Source organism: Aplysia californica, unplaced genomic scaffold (assembly GCF_000002075.1).
Source record: "Aplysia californica isolate F4 #8 unplaced genomic scaffold, AplCal3.0 scaffold00277, whole genome shotgun sequence".
In the NCBI taxonomy this organism is placed as follows: domain Eukaryota; kingdom Metazoa; phylum Mollusca; class Gastropoda; order Aplysiida; family Aplysiidae; genus Aplysia; species Aplysia californica.
Window position 1 is genome coordinate 389580 of NW_004797547.1, and position 23038 is coordinate 412617.

Sequence of the window (23038 nt, forward strand, 5' to 3'; positions counted from 1 at the left end):
AGATAATCACAATATGTACATTTTTTGTTTTTAATTTTTTCTGACATGTTGTCTCTTTTGCTTTTCTGCATTTAGTTCAATCGTTCATATTTCTGCTTTGTCTAGCTCTAATTTCAATAACAAGGATTTCTTTTGGAAAATAAGATCTCCAGTTACCTTAGAGACGTATTTGCTCAGATCTTTTCACTGCTGTTTTTGACAACTGAGGGCTGCTTTTAGAGTTTGTGAGATTTAAATGTATTCTTTGGTTTCTGCTGTTGTCTTATTCTGTCACTGGAGGATGCTATTCATTTTTTAAATGTGATATTTACTTTCAGTAAAATAAATCCTGTTGAAAGGGATGTATTTTTTAAATGTGAAATATGTGACAGGACTAAACACAGTATCTTTTCCTATGCCTCATTTCGTCTGTTCCTTTTTCCATTACCATCAATAAACTTGCTTGATTTAATGGGCTTTTCCTTGTTGTCTGTTCTCCAGATCATTAATGGTCTGTTGCTTGTATTTCCTGGCTCAGTAACATGACTGATGTCTGTGTCAGATTTCAATCTCCTCATCTTATTAATTAGTTTCTAACTCGGTCACTTTCTCACAATGGCCTAGTCAGATACCATTTCAGTAAAGATTTTGTTGTTGCAGTGCTTTGTTGGAATTTCTCCTGTGGGCTCTATAAGCGTATCAGTGGTCTGCCTGCTGTTGTGAATCTAGTCATCACAGGAGTCTAGGCCAGTCTCTTTCATTTTCGTTTGATTCACTCAAACCCATATTTTTACTTAAAGTTGATCATTTTTACTTATTCTTTCAGTTCTGAGTTGGTTTATTTCCCTGGAAAAAATGTTACGACTGCCTTGTTTTTGTGATTTTAAACCTCTTTGGATTTAATAACTTGGTCAATAAATCTAATAAGATTCATTATAGTTAGAGTGTTCAAAAGTTGCCTTTGAAGGATAAAGAAACATTTAGAAATTGTCTCTTATTCTTGTTCATTGTTGCATTGCAAATGAAGTTTATGTGTGAAACTTATTAAATGCAGAATTTACAATGGCATGGATAAGTCAGGAGTTATACGGTAATTTTCTCACCAGTGTGAAAATGTTAATTCATTTGCTGGTTTGTTAAGCTTTCCTCTCTACAATTTTTTTCCCTCACTTTTTTGTGTACGGCCCCACGTTTGTTTTGTGTTAACAAACTTGTTGCTTATTTTCCTAATTATGAAAATGTCCAACACAGCAAGGGTAGTAAACTAATTGAATCTCTTCAAAATTGAAAACTTACTTCTCCTTACAGTGAAGTTTGAGAACCAAACACTTCAAGGTTTCAGTCAATATGTTCTGGTTTTATTAGTATTGAGCTTTCCTCTTTTATTTTGAATAATGTCAAATGTGTGGCATGGCAATGCTATTCTACTGTCATTGAGTTCTCACACCTACTCCTATCTCTATCAGCTACTGTTCGCTCTCTGTGGGGTTTTTTTTTGGCTGGGGGTTGTGGTACAAAAGATTTTTTATTTTTTTTTAAAGGCTGAAGGATAAAAGCCCTCAAGCTTACAAATGCATAAAGGCAACTGGATTTTTAAATAGTTCTTATCCAAGACGTGATGCAATTTGTGCGAGTTTTTATTTCAGTATGTGTTTTTACAAATACTTCATAAGCAGAGAATAAACTTACAGTCTTTTTTCAAAGTTCCACCTCTCTTTTCCTTTTATGTTTAATAACATTTTGTTTGTTTGTTTTCTGTGATTACTAATGATTTCTTTTTCTTTTTAAAAAAAACTACACAACTAAGTTTCGCCTTATTTTAGTTTCAAGACTTCCCGTTTCTTGTCACTGTCCACCCCTTGTTTACGTAGTTGATGGAGTACTTTGTGGTACCTTTTTGGATTTAATGTTTTATTTTTTCAGTTTTATAGAATGATTTGCATGTGAAAAGATTCAGAAAAATTGAATTTTGGCAATAAACATTTCTGAAAATCAGTTTTGTCAGGTCTATAATGAGTTGGGGGGTTTTTTCTTTATATTATTTTTAAAAACTGTGGGTATAATGGAAAGTTAATTGGAAATTCTTTAAATTTGGAATTACTAATGCATATATATTTTCTTTGAGCAAAGCTGTTTGACACAAGGAAGTGTTTTCTAAGTACACAGCACACAGATGGAAGAGTGTACTTGAAAATGATAGCTTTGATTCAGTTTTTATCGCCAATGTGAAGTTTTCATAATGCTGTCATTTTGAGCTCTCTTTCACATTCTCCTATAATTTTTTATTGCGATGTACAGTCAAAACTGTCCGAGATGGCCACTCATTGTCAACGAAAAAAGTAGTTGTTTTAGACTGATTTACATTTTAGACAGTGTCTTTATGATAAAGAAGAAAAAAACAAACAAGATGGGAAGTGGTTGTTTGTACAAATGATTGTCTTGGACATGTGACCTCTAGAGCAGGTTTGACTGTATTTAGGTTTGCGTCTACATCCCCAGTGCTAAGAAACTAAGAAACAGCTGCTCATTTTGTGTGCGTGTGTCTAATTTTTGACTGTTGGACTTACTGACATAATTTCAAGTTTTTGTGAGTGTGTGTGTGTGCATGGAAAGGGGGATGGGGTGATGGGAGATGGATACATTATGTATTCTTTTTAAAACTTACATTTCCGTTTTGTTGTGAAGCAGTACCACATCTCTTCATTAATTTCCTTTATCACAGAAGAGATGGGGCTTTTTTGCCGTACATTACTGAAGCAGGATTGCTGAATAAACAAAGTCGGGAAAAATCTTTTCTAGAGGAAAAGGAGTGAGTTTGCACCAGTCACAATAATGTCTTTGGAATCCAAGCTGCGTGTGTACATTCCCTATACAAATGCCAAAGACTTTGAGCATCAATTTATTTTTATATAATGGCCCTCATATCTTTTTGTATCGCTCACGTTTTATGCTATGATGATGAAGCATGCTCAGGTTCTTAACACTGTTACTTTTTCAAAGGGAATATCAAAGCAAATTGTTAAATCTTGCTGTTTCTGCTGACTTTGGCATTTGAATATTTCTATTTTGTTCTGTTTATTTGCAATTGTTCTGCATAATGTGACTGTTTCAATTTGTAATCATTTTCTTAAAAACATCTTTCTTTACGTTTACCATTCTTGAAAAAAATAAAACCCTTACTCTTTTTTTCCCCCTGTCAAATTCCTCTGTAATATATATTGTCTGGATTTGATAAAGAAGCTAATACCAAGATTTTTTACAAAATTCAGCTCCTAAAGTTTGTGAACATATTGAGAAGGATAAAAAATGATTTTGAGTGAAAACATGTATAAACATAATTTAGGCAGTTCTTTTTTTAAAATCTCCATTATTGTCCCGACATTGTGGAATCAGGCACTCATCAATTTTTAGGCATGTGGAGTTATTGGTATCATCTGAAAGCTGATTTATTTGCCTTGTTCCAATTAAATAAATAATTCATCTGTCTTGAATAGAACTCAAGATATTTGCGATTGAAGGAAGTAAGGTCGCCTGGTTTCAGTGGTGAAATTAGTGAGAAAATGGCCACCAAAGTTTGGTAAATCCAATAGCTAAAGTGTCTTTGGAAACTGAAAAATGACATATTTTGTACCCTTAATCAATGTGTTTCAGTAAAATTCACTTGGAAATGTGTTTTATATGGACATTAAAGAGGTTGAGCCCAAAGATAAAAATTCGATAAAAAAATGTCCAAACTGGTGGAAAAATGTCTGTTTCTCCAATTCCTGTATTTTGATTAGCGCCTGATTTCACCATGCTGCCTCACACATGGTGAGTGATTCATCTTGCTGTCTCTTTTTTCGGTCAAGAACAGCTTTGTAACATTTATAAATAGACCAGTATCATTTCGTCTACAAAAAAAAAAAAAAAAAAGAGAGAGAGAGACCACTTTCACCTCAATTTGTTCTGAAAGGCTTAGTGTTTTGTACAGTCTGCAATTTGTTTGTATTATGAATGCAAAAGATATGTCATTAGTGAAGTTGAAGTGGTTTTACTGTTTATTTTGCTTTCACATTTCTCTTTATTACCACCACCATCCCACCCCCGGGCCCAAAAATTGAAGTAAACATATTGTATGTTCAATCTATTTTTACGTCTTATGTTATTCAAAATAAATTATAATGAGGCTAAAGCCTCTCTGAGAACAAAGCTGGGAAATAGTGACATTTATATTTTTCACATGCTCTTATTCTAAAATATATTCATTTTTCTGTTTGAAATCATACATGTCTAACAGTATTTTATATTACCCTGAAAAAGGTTATTTTGGCGATTTTTAGAGTGTATACTTTTCTGCAAGTGGAGCCTCATTTTTGTCTGTTTAGGTACAGAATTTTTCTAAAGGTTTTGTTATGAAATGTAGGCATAAAGAATCCCAGGTCAGGGAAAAGTAGTGTATGAAGAGAACAGAAAAAATGTGAAAATATCTGGAAGGTAAATAAAATCAGATAAATCGTTTGTTCTCTGACTGTTTCGTATGTGTTTAAGCTGAGAAAGAAGCACTGACTTCCCTCTTTGCTAGTCTTGATTCATTAGTGTAATCTGTTATTTTATGCTTTTGATCCATCATGAGATTGTATGTGTTCATGAAGATGGAGTCAGCTTGACTGATCAGTTGACAGATTCATGAATCTAAGAATGAGGTATCATGCTGCTGCATGTTAGCTGTATGACTTTAAGCTTCGCTAGAATCACTGCGCTGTGTCTTTGAACACTAGCGTCAGTATAGTCAATGGAAGAACATCTTAATCTAAAGCGGGATTTAGACAGCTCTACTTTTAAGAAACGTGTCCCTTCAAACAAACTGGAACTTGGCGAAAAGTGCATTTTGTTTGTGTATTTGTGTGTGTTGTTTGTTATGTTTTGTTTCTGTTTCACTTTTCTTTTTTCTATTTTGTTTTTTCCTTTTTTAGGGGGGGTGCATGTTAGAACTGTCTATTGCTTGTACTTTCAGAATTTGATTGTATCTGCAATCACATCTAGATGTTTAAGCCTTCCCACATGCACAATGCTTTTTTTTTCTATTTTGAATGCAAGGCTGGAGATGCTGCTACTTCTTGATTTTTCCTTTTGTGTTTTCTGCCTGTTATTTTGCTTTCAAATTTCACAGCAGGAATTAGCTGTCAGTATGTTTATGTACTTCTCAAAAAAGAGAGAAACCAAATTGTTTACACATCAAAGTTAAGCGGAGAAAAACGTAATGACAAGAGACTTGTCACTTCAAAACATCACAAGAGTTCTAGGACAGAACACAGAACTGTGTTTACACAAATTATTGTATACCTCAGAGATGGTTTAGAAAACTGTAACACTCTGTCACCTCATCTCTGTCTTGTAGTTATAGTTATAACGATGTACAATAAAACTGCTCACCTTTCTGTAGGACAGTGCTGATATTCACCACCTCTTAGGTGATCAGTGGTCAACACTAACACAAGACTCAACAATATCAATAGCTCTGTAAAATTTGAAAACAGACGAACAAACTGGTCTTTTTTTCTTATCAAGTAGGGTGTTATTGGGTTGGGGTTTGTTTTGTTTTTTGTTTTTTTGTTTTTTTTTGGGGGGGGGGTTACTACAGTTTGTTGATGTAACGTCATTATGTCATCATTTTATAGATATTTCAGAACTGCAAAGTGTTCTGAATTCACGATATGATTTAATTAAGTCTTTGGTGTGACCTTAGGATGAAAGAGTCAAAAGTCGAGTCCAAGCAGTTTTGATAAATATACTACTTTTACAGGTTTAGACTTCTGCCTTTGCACACAACTTTTATATCTTTAGATTTAGATATATGTCTGCCAGACTCGGGGTCAACAAACCCTGAAGCACTTACAGGCATATACTTAATTAATTCTTGATTTTTCTTAGAAGAGAAATGCATGTGCATGTTCTTTTTTACATTTAATTAGCTTCAGTGTAAAGCTTTTACTTCAGCTGTGATATATTTTTTTGTGTGGAAAAAAAAGCAGTTATACTCTCTTGCGAGGGACTGTGATTTGGAACTGTGCTTAGCTATGAAGGATGTTTCTGCTGTGTTGAGCCCAATTAGTTTAGCTTATCTTCTGTTAATGCATTTGATACTATGTTCGATTTTACAAGTTCAGCTTTCGTAAGGTTTTATATTTTTGACAGCTAAAATAGCTGTTGAGTTTAAAATTCATGTAGGCTAATATTGTTTCTGTAAGGTACTACTTTTTCTTTTTACCCAATAAAAATAAGAAACTCACTAAATGTGTGGTGATGGTTTGAACAGACAATTTGCTCTGAATATGTGTACATCAAGTTGTGAACTTTGATTTGTTTCTTTTTAATAACATTAATATAGGAGAGTGGAATCAAAATTTTCTTTCCCCTCCCAATTGCAGTTCATCGATTTCTTACCCCTAATTCATTTTTGTCTTTCTGCAGTCTTGGTATGAATCCAGAGGCCACAGATTACTATGCAACCATTCGCCAGTGTGGAGGCAGCCATACCCTAACACACCCACACAAGCGAACAACCAAGTTGAACAATCTGGGGTACCAATTGTGCCATTTTAGTTTATTATTTTAAAACAGAGCGCTTTTCAGAATATACAATCATTTGTTAGAAATTGAAGTTCCTCTAGAAAACAACTTGTTTAGCTCTGGCATAATATTGTCTTTCAGAGTAGAAAGTGTTGCCGATGTTGTTCTTAGATAGATACATTACGTGACCATAGATTTTCATGGTTTAAATTTAGCATTAGTAAATGTATTGGTCATTCTTAGCCACTTTCTCTTTAAATTGCTTCATTATTTTTTAAAGTTCATCGTGTGTTATTATTTTAACGAACACAGTTTTTAAAATGAATAAAGGCTGACATGGTAGTCATTCTATAGCAGTATTGACCTTCTATAATATAATTAATTTAAGATGCACAAATTTCCCCTGTATCACATAGGTTTTATGGTCTTTTTCAGACAATTGTTCAGAGAAGAGGAGACAATAATGCCTATCTACAAGTAAGCATTCTTCCTTTTTTCTGTACTATAAATTCTGCATACCTATTTTTTTAGCTAATTTATGTACTACAACACCCTTATCTTTGTTATATTCTGTTTGTGTGTTTTGTAAAAGTTTGGCAACATTGTTCCTTATGTGTTTTAGTTTGTAAATATTCTGTTCAGAACGACCATATTTATGTATGCTTACGTCTTGTAGTACTGTTTCAACCAAAATACTTGTTAAATAGATCTAATTGAGAAGATGTTATCTTTGTAACTGAGGAGCTATCTAGAGAGGTACATGGTTTGGTTAAGGGTTTTTTTAAAATTATATATATATATATATATATATATATATATATATATATATATATATATATATATATATATATATATAACAACACAGCTTTTTTTTTTTTTTTAAAGAAAATCTTTCAGTGTACCCACTTTCAATAACAAAGTGTGTTGGAGCTTTGCAATGTGTGGACATTTTATGTACTTTGTTAATGTATTTGTGCTTCATAAGAAAAGTATCAGCTGCCAGGGGATTTAAATAATTTGCTGTCCTTTTGGCAATGGGTATTGGTGGCATTCCCCTTATTCACCATAACATCTTTTATGTAGGGATCTTTTTGCCATGGTTTCTATGTCTTCTGTTCACTCTTTTATGTCAGTCTGATTACTGAAGGTCCAGTCAAGAAAAGAAAAGACCTGTGAGACTTTTTTGTACCTAGTTATGTCAAGTAGGCCACGAGTGAAAGAAGTCCTTAAAAAATCAAGAAAAAGCATGGTCCTTTCTCATGAATGAAATTGCTACATGTGCCACCCTCATAAATGTGCAATGGGAAAGGGTGGATAATGTGCTTGTTATTCTGTTTTGAGATCACATGGGCCACAGGTGTTTACTACATCAAACTTTCATTCTTTTGTTGTCAGGGAAGAAGTAGATGTGCAGGGAGCTGATGGCCACATTTACAAGGGCAGGATGGAGTCAGCCAGGCTGGAGGCTAAGCTGCCCTCAAATCTGACGGGACAACAATCGCCACAGCCAGTATACATGGAGGTAAATCCTCAAGTGGCTCTCGTATTTCATGTCTGTGGGGGATTTGACTTTTGGCTTTCATCACAAATCAATGAATATAAAGGCAGATCCTTTCTCTTCTGCTCTTTGGATTTCATCACTGTCTAGCTACATGTCTTTATTGTTATCCCAAGACTACATAAAAATTAATGTCATGTATACCTATATATATATATGTGTGTGTGTGTGTGTGTGTGTGTGTGTGTGTGTGTGTACGAGGGGTTTGTTGGATTGGGTTATTGGTGGGCTTATAAGTAGACTCAGTGCACACAATACTCAGAAGTGTGCTTAAGTGTTGTACTTCATCATATCATCAATGGCTTCTTTCCTTCTTTCTCTCATCCCCTTTGCTTTTACCACTGGGCCCAATACTCTGTCTTCATCATGATCTACAGGGCTTTGAATTAATTTTTAAACAAAATAATTTTACTTAAAAAAATCTTTTTGTTTTCACCCCAAGAAACGAACCTACAGCCCTCAGCCACCCCAAAGGCCTATGTCTGGTAGAGTACCCAGAGGTTCATCTGGACGGCCAGACTCATCACGGTCAGCACATAGGATGCAGGTGTCCATGCCTGGGAGAGTGACTGAAAGTGTTGTTGCACCAGAGAACAGTCAGGTATGCTGCATTTTTCTATTGGGTGTACAGAGATGCAAACCAGTACAATTTTACATATTTTAGCACAATTTTTTGCCGAAAATACGCAAATACGACTTTCATGAAAAAGTATGCATCCTGGAATCCGAAAAATACGAGATTCAGCTTGGGCGAGTAAACCTAATTATCTCAAGTCTCATCTTTTGTCAAAATAGTATCAGTATCGCAGAACTGGAATATTTGAAAACCAAGTCCGATGTGGTCAGTAAGTTCATTTTTGCCGGTCGCGATCGTGATATATTACAATCTATTCGTTCAGCTTTTCCCAGTCCGGAGAGTACGTTTCACTGTCACGCGAATAGGCTGCTATGGCGGCAGGTGGAAGCGTATGTGACACCGAGGCTCGATCGGGGAAATCAAGATCTGCTTTCGCTACCACTACCACCGAGAAGTTTGCCAGCAGTTTTCTTGATAATGCAACATTTGTGGCATGCAGGTTGTGCAGTATGAACGCAATGTCGCCGTGCAAATAAAATGTAATAATTACTCGGACTCATCGCTTTGGCTGTCACTTGTGGAAAAAAAAAAAGAAAAGAAAATACAAGCGTCGTCCGATTTTTAGATTGTCTGGCTCCCCATCATGACTGGTCACTGAACCTGCGCGCATTCGCATCATAAATAAATGCGGCATTGTGTGAGTAAACACCGTCTTTGGTGGGAGTAACGGCTATGCAAAGTATGTGAATACGGAATAGGGGAGGAGATTATTGATTTTTGGGGGGGGTTTAAGATACTATCGGGGGAGTTTAAGGCAACACCAGAGGACAAAAACTTGGAATGACATTTCAGAATTTTGATTAGAGCTTTCTGCAAAGCGCGCGTTGGTGCAGGCGTGTGCGGAATCGGGACCCCTCTTACTTTGCAAGTCTGTGTTATTGAAATATAGTGTTCGCGTTTCATTGGATGGGTGAAAGTAATTATACCTACTTGGATGGGTGATAGTAAATTATACCTACAGTGTATGTTGTAGCTTTCTGTTCAAGACTGGCAGATTTTCAGTGTCACTGCATCTTGCCCTCCCACAGTTGTTACAACTCTCACAGTGCATGGGTCTACTTGAGCCATTCAAGTTGTTGCTTTTCTCTGAGTTTGAGCAATAATTTGAGTCTGTCAGTTCATAATATGATAGTCGAAATTCTTGTTCTAGGCCCTTCCAAACTCTCAAAGCAGGATTTATTTTTTATATAATAATGAGAGGAAAATATTATTATAATAGACTGAAATACTTAAGTCAAACAAGACCCCAGTACGACATTGAACACTGACATGTTGTTGACTGGATACATGTATATTGTATGCATGTGTGCTCTCTTTTTCGAGCTGGTGAAGTAGTAATTTTTTTAAACCCTTTCGCACTTAGCAGGCTTGGCCAGCTGTGGCCCCCCCATCCTTAAGACAAGGGCAACAACTCCACGAAAATTGAAGGGGTACCTTACTAAAAAAATTGTATAAAATCACAAACACAACCAAAAATTATGAAAATAGTATTTTCTGAAGGGAAAATGAATGAGCTAAATTACTAGTACAAAATTGTAAGTGGAATAGAAGAGTATGAAATGATATGAGAGGTCTTTCTGAGATGCGTGTCTTGGATTCCGAGTCTAGATCTAGATCTAGATCTAGACCTCGTATACTACATTTCTTCAACTCACGAAGTTTCTGTCACTGACAAAGAGGTAATCCACACAAAAGAAATACAACACATTCACAGAGATTGAAGCCTCTGGTGGAAACTTGAAAGCACCTAAAAGACTTTTCTTTGGGTGTTTTTATTTTGTTTTTGCCGTACTCATATCGGGCAGCTTTGCGCCCATGCATCCTAGAGACATGATGGCGTGTTTACAACTAAAATCTCCTACGACTTTTGTTCCCACTCAAAAAGTGACTCTTTGTGCTAGCGAAACATGAAAAACACCATAGTAAACCGGAACTCTTCCTCTATAAAGATAGCTAAGTTAAACTTCTGATGATAGTAAAAGAAGAAGCCTCCCGCGGCAACGAAACAAACACCCCCGTGGCGGGCGCTATAGTGATGAGCGGGGGTCACCGGCGCGGGCGCATACGGGCGTTGTAAGTGCGAAACGGTTAAGGAAATATTGGTGGACACCCTGAACATTGTACTATTACTGGTTGGTCAGTCGGTTGTGGGGAATACACATTTTCCCCTGAAAATACACATTTTCATATTCCCAATACTCGTTTCGGTTTTTTGTGGTTGGCATCTCTGGGTGTAGATTGATATTATGTAAGATCTTCATTTTTTCTATTAATTTGAGTGCTCTTTTGTCTATGAGGGTCTTATCAGTATATCAGTGTCCTTCACTCTCTCAATCAGAACTGTAAAGTATGAGTGATTTTCTGAAAGCTGTACGATAAAGAACAAAGAGGCTTACAGTGATATAATACTTCTTGGCGGTTTCAAACTCAAATTACCAAGGGGCCACTGAAGGTAGAGTCTGTGTGAGCCTTGGCCGCATCAAGTATTCCACATAACAAAAAGGTTTCAAGTATTTTTTCAAGAAGTACAACTTTGAAATCATGTTAAAAACTTTTCAACAGCACCACTGGAAGATGTCATGAACTTGAATTATGGTAGCTGATAAGTGATGAAAATGTTTAATCCAAGGCTGCACCGTGGCAAAATGGTGCATGTGAGGCCATACTAACACATCTTTAATGTCAAGTAGGGGCTACAGAATATTGTCCTGCAGTTTGAGACTACTGATGTATGAATTTACAGAGGCCAAGACTGAAAGCGAGACAAGGTATTCCGAGAGAAAGAAAAAAATATTTGAATAAAACAATGAGCCAGAAAAAAATGTTGAATAGGTTTTCTATTTTGGAACAGAAATTCCATATTACATCTATTGGCAAATTATAAAAGAAATAAGGTTTTATGCCACTCTTACTCACAAAGTCAGAAAATTGAATTTTACTTGATCTCTTATATCATTTCTGGATACAGGTTGGTGGTTCTCGTGCAACTACCCCGCACCAGGAAGACGCCAGTGCTGCAGTGGAGATAGTGGCAGATCAGAATGCTCCAGAAGAGCCAGCCCAACAGCAAGAAGAACAACAAGTTGAGGAATCAGTCGTTGTTGATGCACAGAACAGCACAGAGGATGATGATAACCAATAAAAGAGTGTTTCATAATTATTTTATTGTAATTTTTAAAAAACGTTTTTGAGTCTGCAATATCCAGTCTAATGTACAAGTTGCTGAAAATTTTAGAGTGAATTAGGCTTCCCACACCATGCAAATAATCTTATAGTATCAAAGATAAATTTATGAGATGGGAACATCTTTTGTTAACTCCTACTTTAGGATTTATACTTTGTAAGGAGTCAAATTGAGCTTTTTCTCGAACATTAGTAAACAAAAATTCGGATAGCCTTTATTTTTTATTTTCACTTGGAATTTGAAAATAGATGAGGATTTGAACTTGTTTTGTTTTTGTATTTCAGCTTGTATCTTTGATATAGATGTATATTGTCATTATAACTTTCTGGGCGCAATCAAATAAGTTCCAGAAATCTTGCTAGATTTAATGGTTTTCCATCCACTAAAGTTACAAAGAGAATTCTATCTTTTAAGGAAAAACTTTGTTTGATTTATTTTTTTCAGGGATTTGGAATATATATTGGAGAAGTAAAGGGGCGGTGACTTTGTGTTATATATATACATGTAACAAATACTGTACAGTCTAATCTAATCAAGACAGAATCTCGAAGAAATTTGAAAAAACAATTTCCACATCGGACAAAATGACATGTTATAGAGAGTTTATGTCAGGGGAAAAGTAGGGAGGGAATGTGGCTTTATAGGATCGAATAAAAACATACAGGTATCAGCAATGTTATAGTCGCCTGGCAAGGAGCCCATTGTACTATCATTTCACTGTGTGGGTTTTCTCCCTAGAAATCAAGTTTGATGGAGCTTACTAATCAGTGAACAAAGTTGGCCCAATTACTGACTGTATTCAGAATTACTGCATTAGTTTTTACCATCTGGAATGATCCAGTTTGTTAGTTTCCCACAAACATTACGACACGTCTCCCCTGAAATCTAAAAATGTATTAATATGTTGCTAGTTTTTACTGTCTATGTGTAGACTATGTAGCAACATGCATGGAATTTCAGTCTCAAATTAAAAATTAGCTTTCGCTGACCCAAAATCCACATGCAGGTTCTTGGTGCTAAGATGTTGAAAAGGGATAACTCTAATGGGACAAGCTCATTTTACATCTCAACAAGTTAAAGAGAATTGTTGTCTTGTGTATGGAAAAGAGCATAGTTAATGTCATTTCCAGCTGTGTGACCTGCCCTGGATAATTTCAAAAGTTTTAAACTGCACTCTTCTTTTACTGTCGAGGACTTCTGAGGAATTGATGTTCAGCAGATCAGTTTTTTAAATGAGAAATATTTTAAGAAATTCTTCTTGTAGCAAATTTCCTTCATTTTATTGGTTATTATAGACATGTTGCACAGAAAAAGTTTGCCTGACAGATATCTGCATTGTGTTGCAAGTGCCGTAAAACTCTTACTAAAATTAAAAAACTAAAAGATATCTGCCTTTAGTTTTGCCTTGACAGGTTGGTCTGTACGCAGATTTTTAAAAACCTCTCCACCCAAGTTGTGTTGGATATTTTTTGTCCGGAATGATGAATTTCTTTGCAAGAGTTTGCGGAGGAGACTAGTGTTTTTACTTCGTTTTTAAGTTTTGGAGCAAAATAGTGTTAATTGCATGTCCTAGAATCACAACTCCGTCCACAAGTAAACTGTTATAACTTGCATTCATTTTATGGGAATGAATTTTATTTTCTGCTTACAAGATGACTTTGAGGGATTTGCTTCCATTATGTTCATATCTATGTCAACAAATTTTTATATAGTCCTTGGGGTTTTTTGTTTGTTTTATTGTCCTTCACAGTTTTTGTGGGTTACAGGTTTTTTTGTTGTTTGTAAATAGACCGTCCAAAAGCAAACAATGAGATATATATTACTGTTAATATCATCATTTTGTGTTTGTCTTTACCCCATGGTTGTTTTTATGTTAAACTGTATGATGAATACAGCCTATGAAACCCAGGCTACACAGTCTGTGGGTCACAGATGCTGACAATGGCCTAGCACACACAACACACTAAACGTTGTCATCTGTGGTTGACCATTGGCCAGAAAAAAAGTTTAAAAAAAAAAAAAAAAGAAACAGTGTCTGACGCATCATGTGTGGACAAGAGCAATACTGGCTTTATGCTGAACTTTCTAGGTTTGTAACAGCATAAACTGCCTGGAAAGGTTAAACTTTTTAGAAATGATATACTACAATCTGCAATATCACAGAAGAAGCGTGATTTTCAAGTCTGTGGCATAAAAGAAAGTAATATTTATCTACTCAAGGCATATTTTACAATCTTTACATTTTGTATGTTTGAGACGTGTGATGTTCTTAATGAAGCATGGACCAGCCTTCCATGTACTTGTACCTTTTTTTTGTTAGATCTCTACTTTTTCAAACTATTCTGTGATCTAGTTATATGATATAAAATATTGATGTTTCTGTGATATCTTTTGCCAAATGTATACTCTCCTTCTGTGAGAAGGTCACTCCATACATTGCCTGTCCATCTATTCAAGTCTTTACTATTGTTGCAATGAACTTAACAGTATTAATCTTTTATGCTTTAAGTATTTTGTGCCTGCTATTTATGTATTTCTTTGGTCAAAATTGTTAGGGAATGTTTGCAATTTCATTTGACATGTATTTGTGACACTTGCTTGAAAAAAAAGAAGAAAATTTTAATCTCCACAATCTCTTTTTCAAACTTGTGAATACAACAATAAAACTCATTTACATTTGCATTGAGTTCAACAAAACCTCAAACAGAACAGTCGGTATTAATTCCTCTTTTTAGAACCTTTTTACATACCTAAGAAATTATTGGTGGTACATAGCTGGTTGAGGCACACACTTCCTAGAACTGTGTTTCCTTGTTTGACCATATCAAGCGAACTACTAAAGTTACTGAAAACCTGTACAGAAGGAGAAAGTGTGAGTTGTGTGAGGTAATACATTAAATACGATGACTTCGTGCTGTGACCATACAGGCAAATGGAAAGGGCTGGTTTATTAGAAATGGGTGCTTTGTGTGCCGAGGATCATTGCATTTTAAAATGTGCGATAAATATTCTAAAAAATAAAGCATTGTGTGGAATATGGACTGAAACATGAAGGCCAAAACTATTGTTATAATCTTTAAAAGACTCCGCTTTCACTTCAGCGCCTCAGTATGTCTCTCTTCTGTCTTAACATTAGCTTGCACGTCTCTTTTACTTCACTTTACTTTTGTTGAGAACCGTGATTTCATTTGCAAGGACCCTGTCGTCCTGGTTTTGTGTATATATATATATATATGATAGCAGGTGAGTTCCACTGCATCACCGTGGGTTTTAGTTTTTTATTTTGGTAGGTTTGGTAGTGGCTTTTCTATCATGATTACTTGTCTTATGGTGTTACTATGTTTTCTTTACACTTTTTATTTTATACGTTTAAATCTTAATGTAGGCCAATTTATTTCTAACTCATTCAATCGTACAGATCCATTTAGGAAGAACATGTTATTTTTCTTGTGTGCAAAGCTTTAGTCAGTTTAACTGTAAACTTGTGTGCATTTATTTTGACATTTCTATGAAAAATGGAAACAGTTCTGAATGGTCAGTCATTCTTGTTTGTCTTTATAAGAAAGAGACATATATGGTTAACAAGGAAAAGATGAAGAGATGCTTTTGGTTGTTGTTTTTTTGTTTGTTTGTTTGTTTTTTGTATTTTTGGGTCATCCATGTAAATTTGGTAGATGTAGGAGTATTTTTGTTTCATGCAGGGTGATGGGAATATTATATTCAGTTTTTGGATCTAAGAATGTATTATTAACAACTATCTGCACAAGCAATATTGAATTAATTGTGTGTGTTCTTTGTATTTTCTGTATATTTCATTCACTCAGTACATTATAAGGTCAAATCATCAGCTTGTAGCCAGAAACTTCTTCGAATAGTCAACTCTTGTTTGTGACTACAGTCATTCTCTGTGGAAATTAAGTATTACAGGCAGTAATACAATGATCTCAAGAATTCTATATGTTTAATTCTGCAGAAGCCTGTTGGTTTTTTAATTCCATTTCTTTAGATTAAATACACTTTTTGGTGACAGGTAGCATTCTCTCTCCTAAGATGACGTAATTATCTCTGCCTTTCCTGATGTAGGTAAATTAACCCTGAGTGCATTAATATATTATATCACAACAATTATGATGCCTTTGTCTTTGTCAAATTTTCCTGGGAAATTGACTGACTGGAGTTTGTGATGTAGCATCTATCACGTTGCCTTTGCATGCAGAAAACCTGGGTTCGATTCCCATGAAGGGAGAATTTTTATCCAGTAACCCTGTCTTTCTGCTTAAATATTGTATTCCTGTCAACTTAGGTTTGGCCCTGGCAGGCAGTGTTAAAGCAGCCTGCCTCCTAAATGATCCAAACAGTGTCAGTGGGAACGTCAAATCCTTTTTTTGTTTTTTTTTGGCAAGGAAACTGGAGAAAATCAAAATTCCTGGTAAAGAAATGTGTTTAGTTTTCAAAAGTGATAGCTTTAAGTTTGCTTCATGTCATGGGGTAATTTTGTACGTCTTACTTGAAATAAGGGGATTGCAGTCAGTGATTTAGAAAGACTACTATTGTTTGAGGTAATTATTGTTGTTTTGTTTTGGAAACTAAAAGGTTTTGATGATTTTCTTATGGTCGTCATCCAATTATTATAAGACAACTAGAGTTGCCTGGATGAGCTGCTATTGGCAGCACATTAAAGTTATGAGAGGTTGATTGTAAAAGTCTGTGAGTGGTTTGTTGTGCTAGCTCTACATTGTTCGTCTTCATATTTTGGGGATAGATCAGGAATTCAGCTTTCTTTCAGCCAATATTAGTACAAAACTTGCCGACTGGCAGATTTTCTGTTTATTACTTCAGAATCAGGGGATGCAATGCAGTTGAAACTTTAATGAACTTTTTTTAAAATACTTGTGAAAATCTACAATACCTCGGCCTGGAAGCAATCCCAATGAAACACAGACACATTGATATATATTGCATTTCACGATCTAGCATAATACTAATACCATATTTTTTTATTCAGTGGAACAGTTACATTGATTTTGAATTTGACAAAATAAATGGTTAACAAGTGCAAACCGATTGTCACTACTGTCAAGGATAAAATAAATAACAACCGTACTGAAATGGAAATGTTGTTTTCTTAACATAGTTGCATTTTTTTTCCCTGTTTATTTTGTCAAATGTTATTTTATGAATGAGTTTTTAATACATCATGTATTGTATTTTAGGAAATTATTGACCCTGTTCTAGGAATTCAGGGCACGGGTCAGGACATTTCGTGGTAAAGGGGTAAGATATATATCTAAATCCAATAGCTAATAAAGTACATCTTTTTAGATAGTCTCCCAGCAAGCAATGATCGATTATATCTTTCTATTCAAAATTTTGGCAAGTTTCTCTTTTCTTTGTATTTTCCAGATTAGTGTTGTGATGCACCACATATTAACATTTATATATTTATTATATGAGTCCATTACTATTATTAAATTTTTGTGATTTTGATTGCTGGTTTGACAATACTATTGTCAATGTATGTCTTGCAATGAAATTTTGCTTATTTTTCAGCATAAATCATATTGAAATCTTAATTTGTACACAAACATGGATGAATTTGTTAAACATGGTAAGGGAATTAAAATTCATGGCTCATGTTATGAATGTTATAGCAATGCCATGTAGTAATAAAATCATTCAACTACAATATTAGTATTTTTTTTATTCAATTTGATTGTTTGAATCCCTAGGCTATATGTGAGGCAGCGTGGTGGAATCAGGCTCTCATCAAAATAATCAAAGTGAAGAAACCTGCATTTTTCCGCAGGTTTGTGAATTCTTATCAATTTTTGGGGGGGGGCTCAACAACTTTCATGCCTATTGAAGAACTCATTTCTGTGTGGATTTTTCTGAAAAACGTTGATTAAAGGCACAAAAAATGTACATTTTCCGTTACCACGGACTATTAAGCTAAGGATATAACTAATGGTTGGCGGCCATTTTCTCACTTATTTTACCTCTGAAAACAAGTGACCCCCACCTCCTTTCCCAAATATCTCCACTTGTATTCAAGATAAATGGATATTTTTTTTATCCAAATAAAGACTAGTGAACAAGCTTTAAGATGATACCAACAACTCTACATACCCAAAAATTGACGAGAGCCTGATTCCACCACGCTGCCTCTCATATATATATATATGTTCTCCCATCTCCAAGATGAGCTTGTGAGATCATCAAATGCCCAACCTCTTTTCTACATACAGTCAAACTTTGTTATACCATCACCATTGGGACGAACATAAAGTTAACAGAACAGCAGGGCTGTTGTATAGTCCCTACTGGGATCGATCTGTGTTCGAAAAGAGTTTTTTTTGAGCTGATATATTTGATGTATGCACATGTATTCAGAGCCAAGAGTCTTCTTTCTCTCTATCTCTATGTTTTTCTCATAGGAGAAGATAGTTAAGTAGCCAACCAGTGAGTGTTGTGTACAGTGTGTACCTCTGGCGGTATGGTGGGGTAAATTTACACACCTGTAATAAGGACCGCAAAACTCAAGACAGTTGGCGGTGTGAAGATTTAAATACTGTTTTATAGGTGCTCCTTTTCATACATTAGCAAAACCTGATGGTAAGTGGGGCTGGCAGTATAATGAGGGGCAGTACGAGGTTTTACAGTATATATGTGTGTGCGCCTAAAGAAAGGTTCCAAAAGTCAGCACAGACCATTTTGAGCTACAGGCTGATAAAGACAAAAAAATCACTTTTTTGACCGGAATGTGTTTAGATAAAAAAATGATAGTTCCACCATTTTTTAACAATGTTTTAAAAGAGTTTTCATTGATTTGACTTCTAAATATTTTATTTTAAATTATTTTGAGGGTAGGGTATGTTTTAAAATGATAATGAAAACTGCTTTTAAAAGGTGTTAAAATCTACTACTCTTTAAGCACGTTTTCTCTCCCCCTCTATTTTTACCTTTGAATTCTAATCGTGATATAATTGATGTCAAATGAACGGTAAATTGGAAATTAATTTTCCATGAATAAATACATTAGAAACAATTGATTCGTCATTTTTTTCAAGTTTGTATGTGTTCTAAACTTAAAAGCTAATTTTCTCAAAATTAGATCTTATACCCTACCTCGCAAAATGTGCAATGTCTCAAAAACTACTAGAGATATCTCAAAAATTCGAAAACCACTGTATTCAGCATTGAATGTCCTATTATATATACAACCCTTAACTCAAAATGGTTAAAATCCGACTTTTGGTACCTTTCTTTAGGCACACTCATATTTTCTTTTCCTGTGGATGGGGCCTCATTTGGTTTATATCTACCAGTGTGACTTTCAATCTGTCTCTGTAGTTTTTCTCAACTCCCATGCATATACATTGATTAAGATCATCACAGTATTTTTTACAACAGTTTATTTGGCAGTTTTTCTGTGCAGTTGCCAAAGAATATTTGACAACAAAGATATTAGACACTGTACTGTCTTTCCTAATCACCCAAAACAGAATGGGGGAATATTATTCCTTTGTCGTGCCTTTTTGTTGTAGATGGTTAGAACTGGCCTCAAGCCTCTCCAACTGAGTGGTTGAAAATGACAAAAATAGCCAACTTTTTGTGTGGCCGACCAAGCAACGCTGATGGAAATTACTGAACAACTTTTTTTTAACACCTCCACAGCTTGAGGAAAGGGGACAGTGGTTTGCATCAACTGTGAGGCAAGTGATTAATCTCTTCATACTAGCAGACCTTAACTTCTGTAGTCATGCCACTCTGAAATTTTCAAAACTTGAATTTCATTGTGGGGCAGACTAAGATTATATATTTTAAAGAATAGTTTTCTTTTTTACATCTCTATCAAAACTGTGCAATCATAAGCCCAGCCACTTTAAATAACCTTACACCATGTTGCATGTTATATCAGTTTACATAGGAAATGAAACAAAAAAAGTGAAGGCAATAGGCACATTTTTTTTTTTTTTAAATCATATTATAGTTATAGTATAGATTCTCTGTACTCTCTACTCTTTTTGTCTGTGCACTGCTCTGTTACTGCTGTAACTGGCCTCTGTGGTGTGATGGGTACCTGCATAAGGCTCGTTGCTGTTGAATGCAGATATGAGTTCTGTTCCCTGGTGGAAAAGTTATTTATAAAGTTTCACCATCTTTAAGCAGGAATGTCCTAGTTGTGGGTGGCTGGCGAGTGCTCTGGTGTGGTTTGCTTCTTCTTTCCTATGAGACGTCTATCGTTGTTATCTCCCCTTCTTCTTTTTATGTTTGTTACTCTCTTGTAACACCTCTAATCTTCTGGCGCTCATATGACCTTATGCAGTTGCCATCGCCGTAAAACCTCTACTAAAACTTTTAAAAATATTCTAGTTAGCTGGGCTTGGCCAACATACTGGGTCAAAGTCGCTCGCCTCTTTAATTATGTAAATTTTGTCAATGGGGATGTAAAACATAAAACATCTATAAAATTATACTATAATAATGGTTTACAATCGACCACTCTTTTAGCGTTACTGCACCATTTGTTGACTTTTCAAATACGGTAGTCTGTTTTAAAAGAATAATATTAACTAAACTCATTAACTGTATACATTTCACATTTCTTATGATTAGCTATGCAAATATTGTCGAACAATTTATCTACAATTTCACAGTTCATTTTAACAATGTAACAAAACAAGAATAATTAATAAAAGATGAAGCGGCAGAAGGGAAGTTAAAAATGAAGGATGTAATTGGACGCTATATATTATATATGTTATATCACAGTCATGCTAGTTCACTGGAAAATGTTGTCCTCTTCTCTGTTCTTCTCTGGTCAGGGGAGAGAGTTATTCCTCACACCTTCCACTACCCCTGTCAATCAAATCACGCCAGGTAATTCTGAAGCTATGTTCTGTGTAGTTGTTTCCAACATACCGTCTGTCATTGACAAAGTCACATGGATCTGGCTGCGACTCTGTCCATCTTGTGAAGCCTGCCACGTTTATTCTGTTCACACCACACACGGAAGGTAATATCCCGGTGATGAAAGCATCTTCAACAGTCACATAGGGGAAATGAGCACTCATGTTTAAGACCAGCTCTATGGCATCTACGGAAATGATGTACGCATTCCCTGCTGCGTATATTGGATATTTGGGTATAGGTACAGCAGATTCTGGTACTGCCCATCGTCCTGTGCGCTCCACCCAAGAATTTGCATAAATATTTCCATATATCGAGTTTTCTTCGCCATATTTTCTTAAAAACGTGGCCACCAAGGGAATGTTCACGAACACATCTTGATCCGCTTTCATGATATACTTTATACCCTGTATGTGTTTTGTAGCCCACTGCAAACCTAACATCAGCTTCCTGGTCAGGTTTCTATATGAATCTACCGTGTCGAATTGAAGAATATCATTAAATCTCTCTGATTCTTGTAGTATTGATTTGATATTGTTCTGTTGCATCTTTCTGTTGTTGACTCTTGCTATCCGTACATTTGAAGCACCACGACTTCTTCGAATTCTTTTCCCCATAAACTGATTTATTTTTCTGTTGTTGTTCTTTACTTTAAAATTATTTTTGGAAGCCTGATAGTTTTCTCTTGTAGAAGGGTGTATGATGAACTTCTTCTTGCTTTGAAACAGTGAGGGTGTGAATCGTCTAGTTGTGTGAATGTGCAGAACATCCCTTTTTTGTTTCTCATCGTAGTAAATAAATTTATCTGGTGCTACCTTTGAATTCACCCATTCCACTGGAAGTTCTGTTATTTTTTTCGACTTTTCCTTTTGAATAATTGTGCGGTCTTCGCGCTCTTGAATAAAATTGATCTCATCAGTTTTTAAACCTTTTCCTTCTACCCCAACTACAAATATAAGACAAATGTGCATATTGAATACTCGCCATGGCCACGTTTTCTTTCCCCTACCCACTGAACCCCAGGTTTCTCTAATTGTCCTTCGTAAACTGAATGACTTGGGTTCTGATGGCACGAGAATAATCAATTCTGGAGAAGGTGGACAGCTTTCTTTTGGCTCCAGCAGCGCTCCATCAGAATAATCCTCTTGAATATTATAGTTTGGAGTGAAGTACAAATCTTCTAAGAGCAGTGACGATGGCGTCATTGCTTTGAAAGGAAGTTTATCCACAGCTGCCAGTAGCCAGTCTTCCCCGAGAGCCGTTCCATTGAGGAGCATGATACGCTTCCTGGATGAATGCAAGCGAGATGCTGCGCTTTTGTGTGAACGCCATTTTTCTGATGACTTTAGGGTAGTGTTCCTGGACATCGTGTAGAGCACTGCAAGGACTACTATGAAGAGAAAGAGAGCTCCAAATACCACTTTCCTGGAAATAAACATAAAAACCTTGTTAGGTGTATTCATCTATCTTTGACTTTCAGTTTGACCTCTCCACTCACTATTTCTCACTTCTTCTATCACTAGTCTTTTTTTTTGGGCCCCTATTGACGCCATCAGATTAGTATAAAAATGTGCGTATGATAGTGCCCAATAATGTATTGCGTACATAATTGTTATAACATATAACTGTTACATGGGTCTCTACAGATGTTCAAGATAATTAAAAAGATGTTTGAGAAGGATATGAGAGCAATGATTATTTTAGAAATGACGGCGGTGGTGGTGATAAGTGATGATGTGGTATGGTGTTTATGTGTATAATTATAATGAAGACATGCTTCTGTTAGTTGTTTGTTGTTGGGTTTTTTTATAGGCCTAATGTTAGCGTTAGTCCTATCCCCCTCTGCTCTGATGGGTGGCGAGGGATGTGGGCACCCGCTATCCCTTCATCACCGTGAAGTTCCGAATTGGTGGGCACAGTCTCTGCTAAGGTGACCATGTCAGTATTAGCTTACTATACTAGCGGGCCAAGACAAGTGAAGCGAGGACCTTAGCAGGTAGACAGCACAGTGGCAGATATTACGTTGGGGATTTTGTAAGGGCGTTGTATTTGTAGGTAGCAAGTTGACAACCGGATTATAGACTTAATACTTATTTAAACCTGAAATTGCGGAGATTCCGAACCCCCCGGGGCAGTGCCACTGACTGAAGTGTCTTTATGCCATTCCCAAAGGGGGAACATTTCTCGTTCTAATGCATAGTAGAATTGTAAATGGGCTGAT

General features: G+C 35.7%; 2 protein-coding genes across 4 annotated transcripts in view; one reads left to right on the forward strand and one right to left on the reverse strand.

Annotated features, from left to right (window-relative positions):
- Positions 1 to 17594, forward strand: part of LOC101848124 (glutamine-rich protein 2) — a 58600-nt gene extending 41006 nt beyond the window's left edge. For 2 of the 3 annotated variants that reach the window (XM_005101276.3, XM_005101278.3), the window contains 6 exons: positions 2702 to 2788; positions 6430 to 6540; positions 6964 to 7005; positions 7924 to 8050; positions 8529 to 8687; positions 11692 to 17594. In XM_005101276.3, the coding sequence (XP_005101333.1) occupies positions 2702 to 2788; positions 6430 to 6540; positions 6964 to 7005; positions 7924 to 8050; positions 8529 to 8687; positions 11692 to 11865 (700 nt within the window). In that variant the 3' untranslated portion in view covers positions 11866 to 17594. The remainder of the gene's footprint in view (positions 1 to 2701; positions 2789 to 6429; positions 6541 to 6963; positions 7006 to 7923; positions 8051 to 8528; positions 8688 to 11691) is intronic. The other variant, XM_005101277.3, reaches the window with a different exon arrangement.
- Positions 17595 to 20621: 3027 nt separating this feature from the next.
- The window catches only part of LOC101848664, a 4443-nt gene continuing 2026 nt past the window's right edge, over positions 20622 to 23038 (reverse strand). The window contains exon 2 of the mRNA XM_005101279.3: positions 20622 to 22242. Within this exon, the coding sequence (XP_005101336.1) occupies positions 20742 to 22242 (1501 nt within the window). The 3' untranslated portion in view covers positions 20622 to 20741. The remainder of the gene's footprint in view (positions 22243 to 23038) is intronic.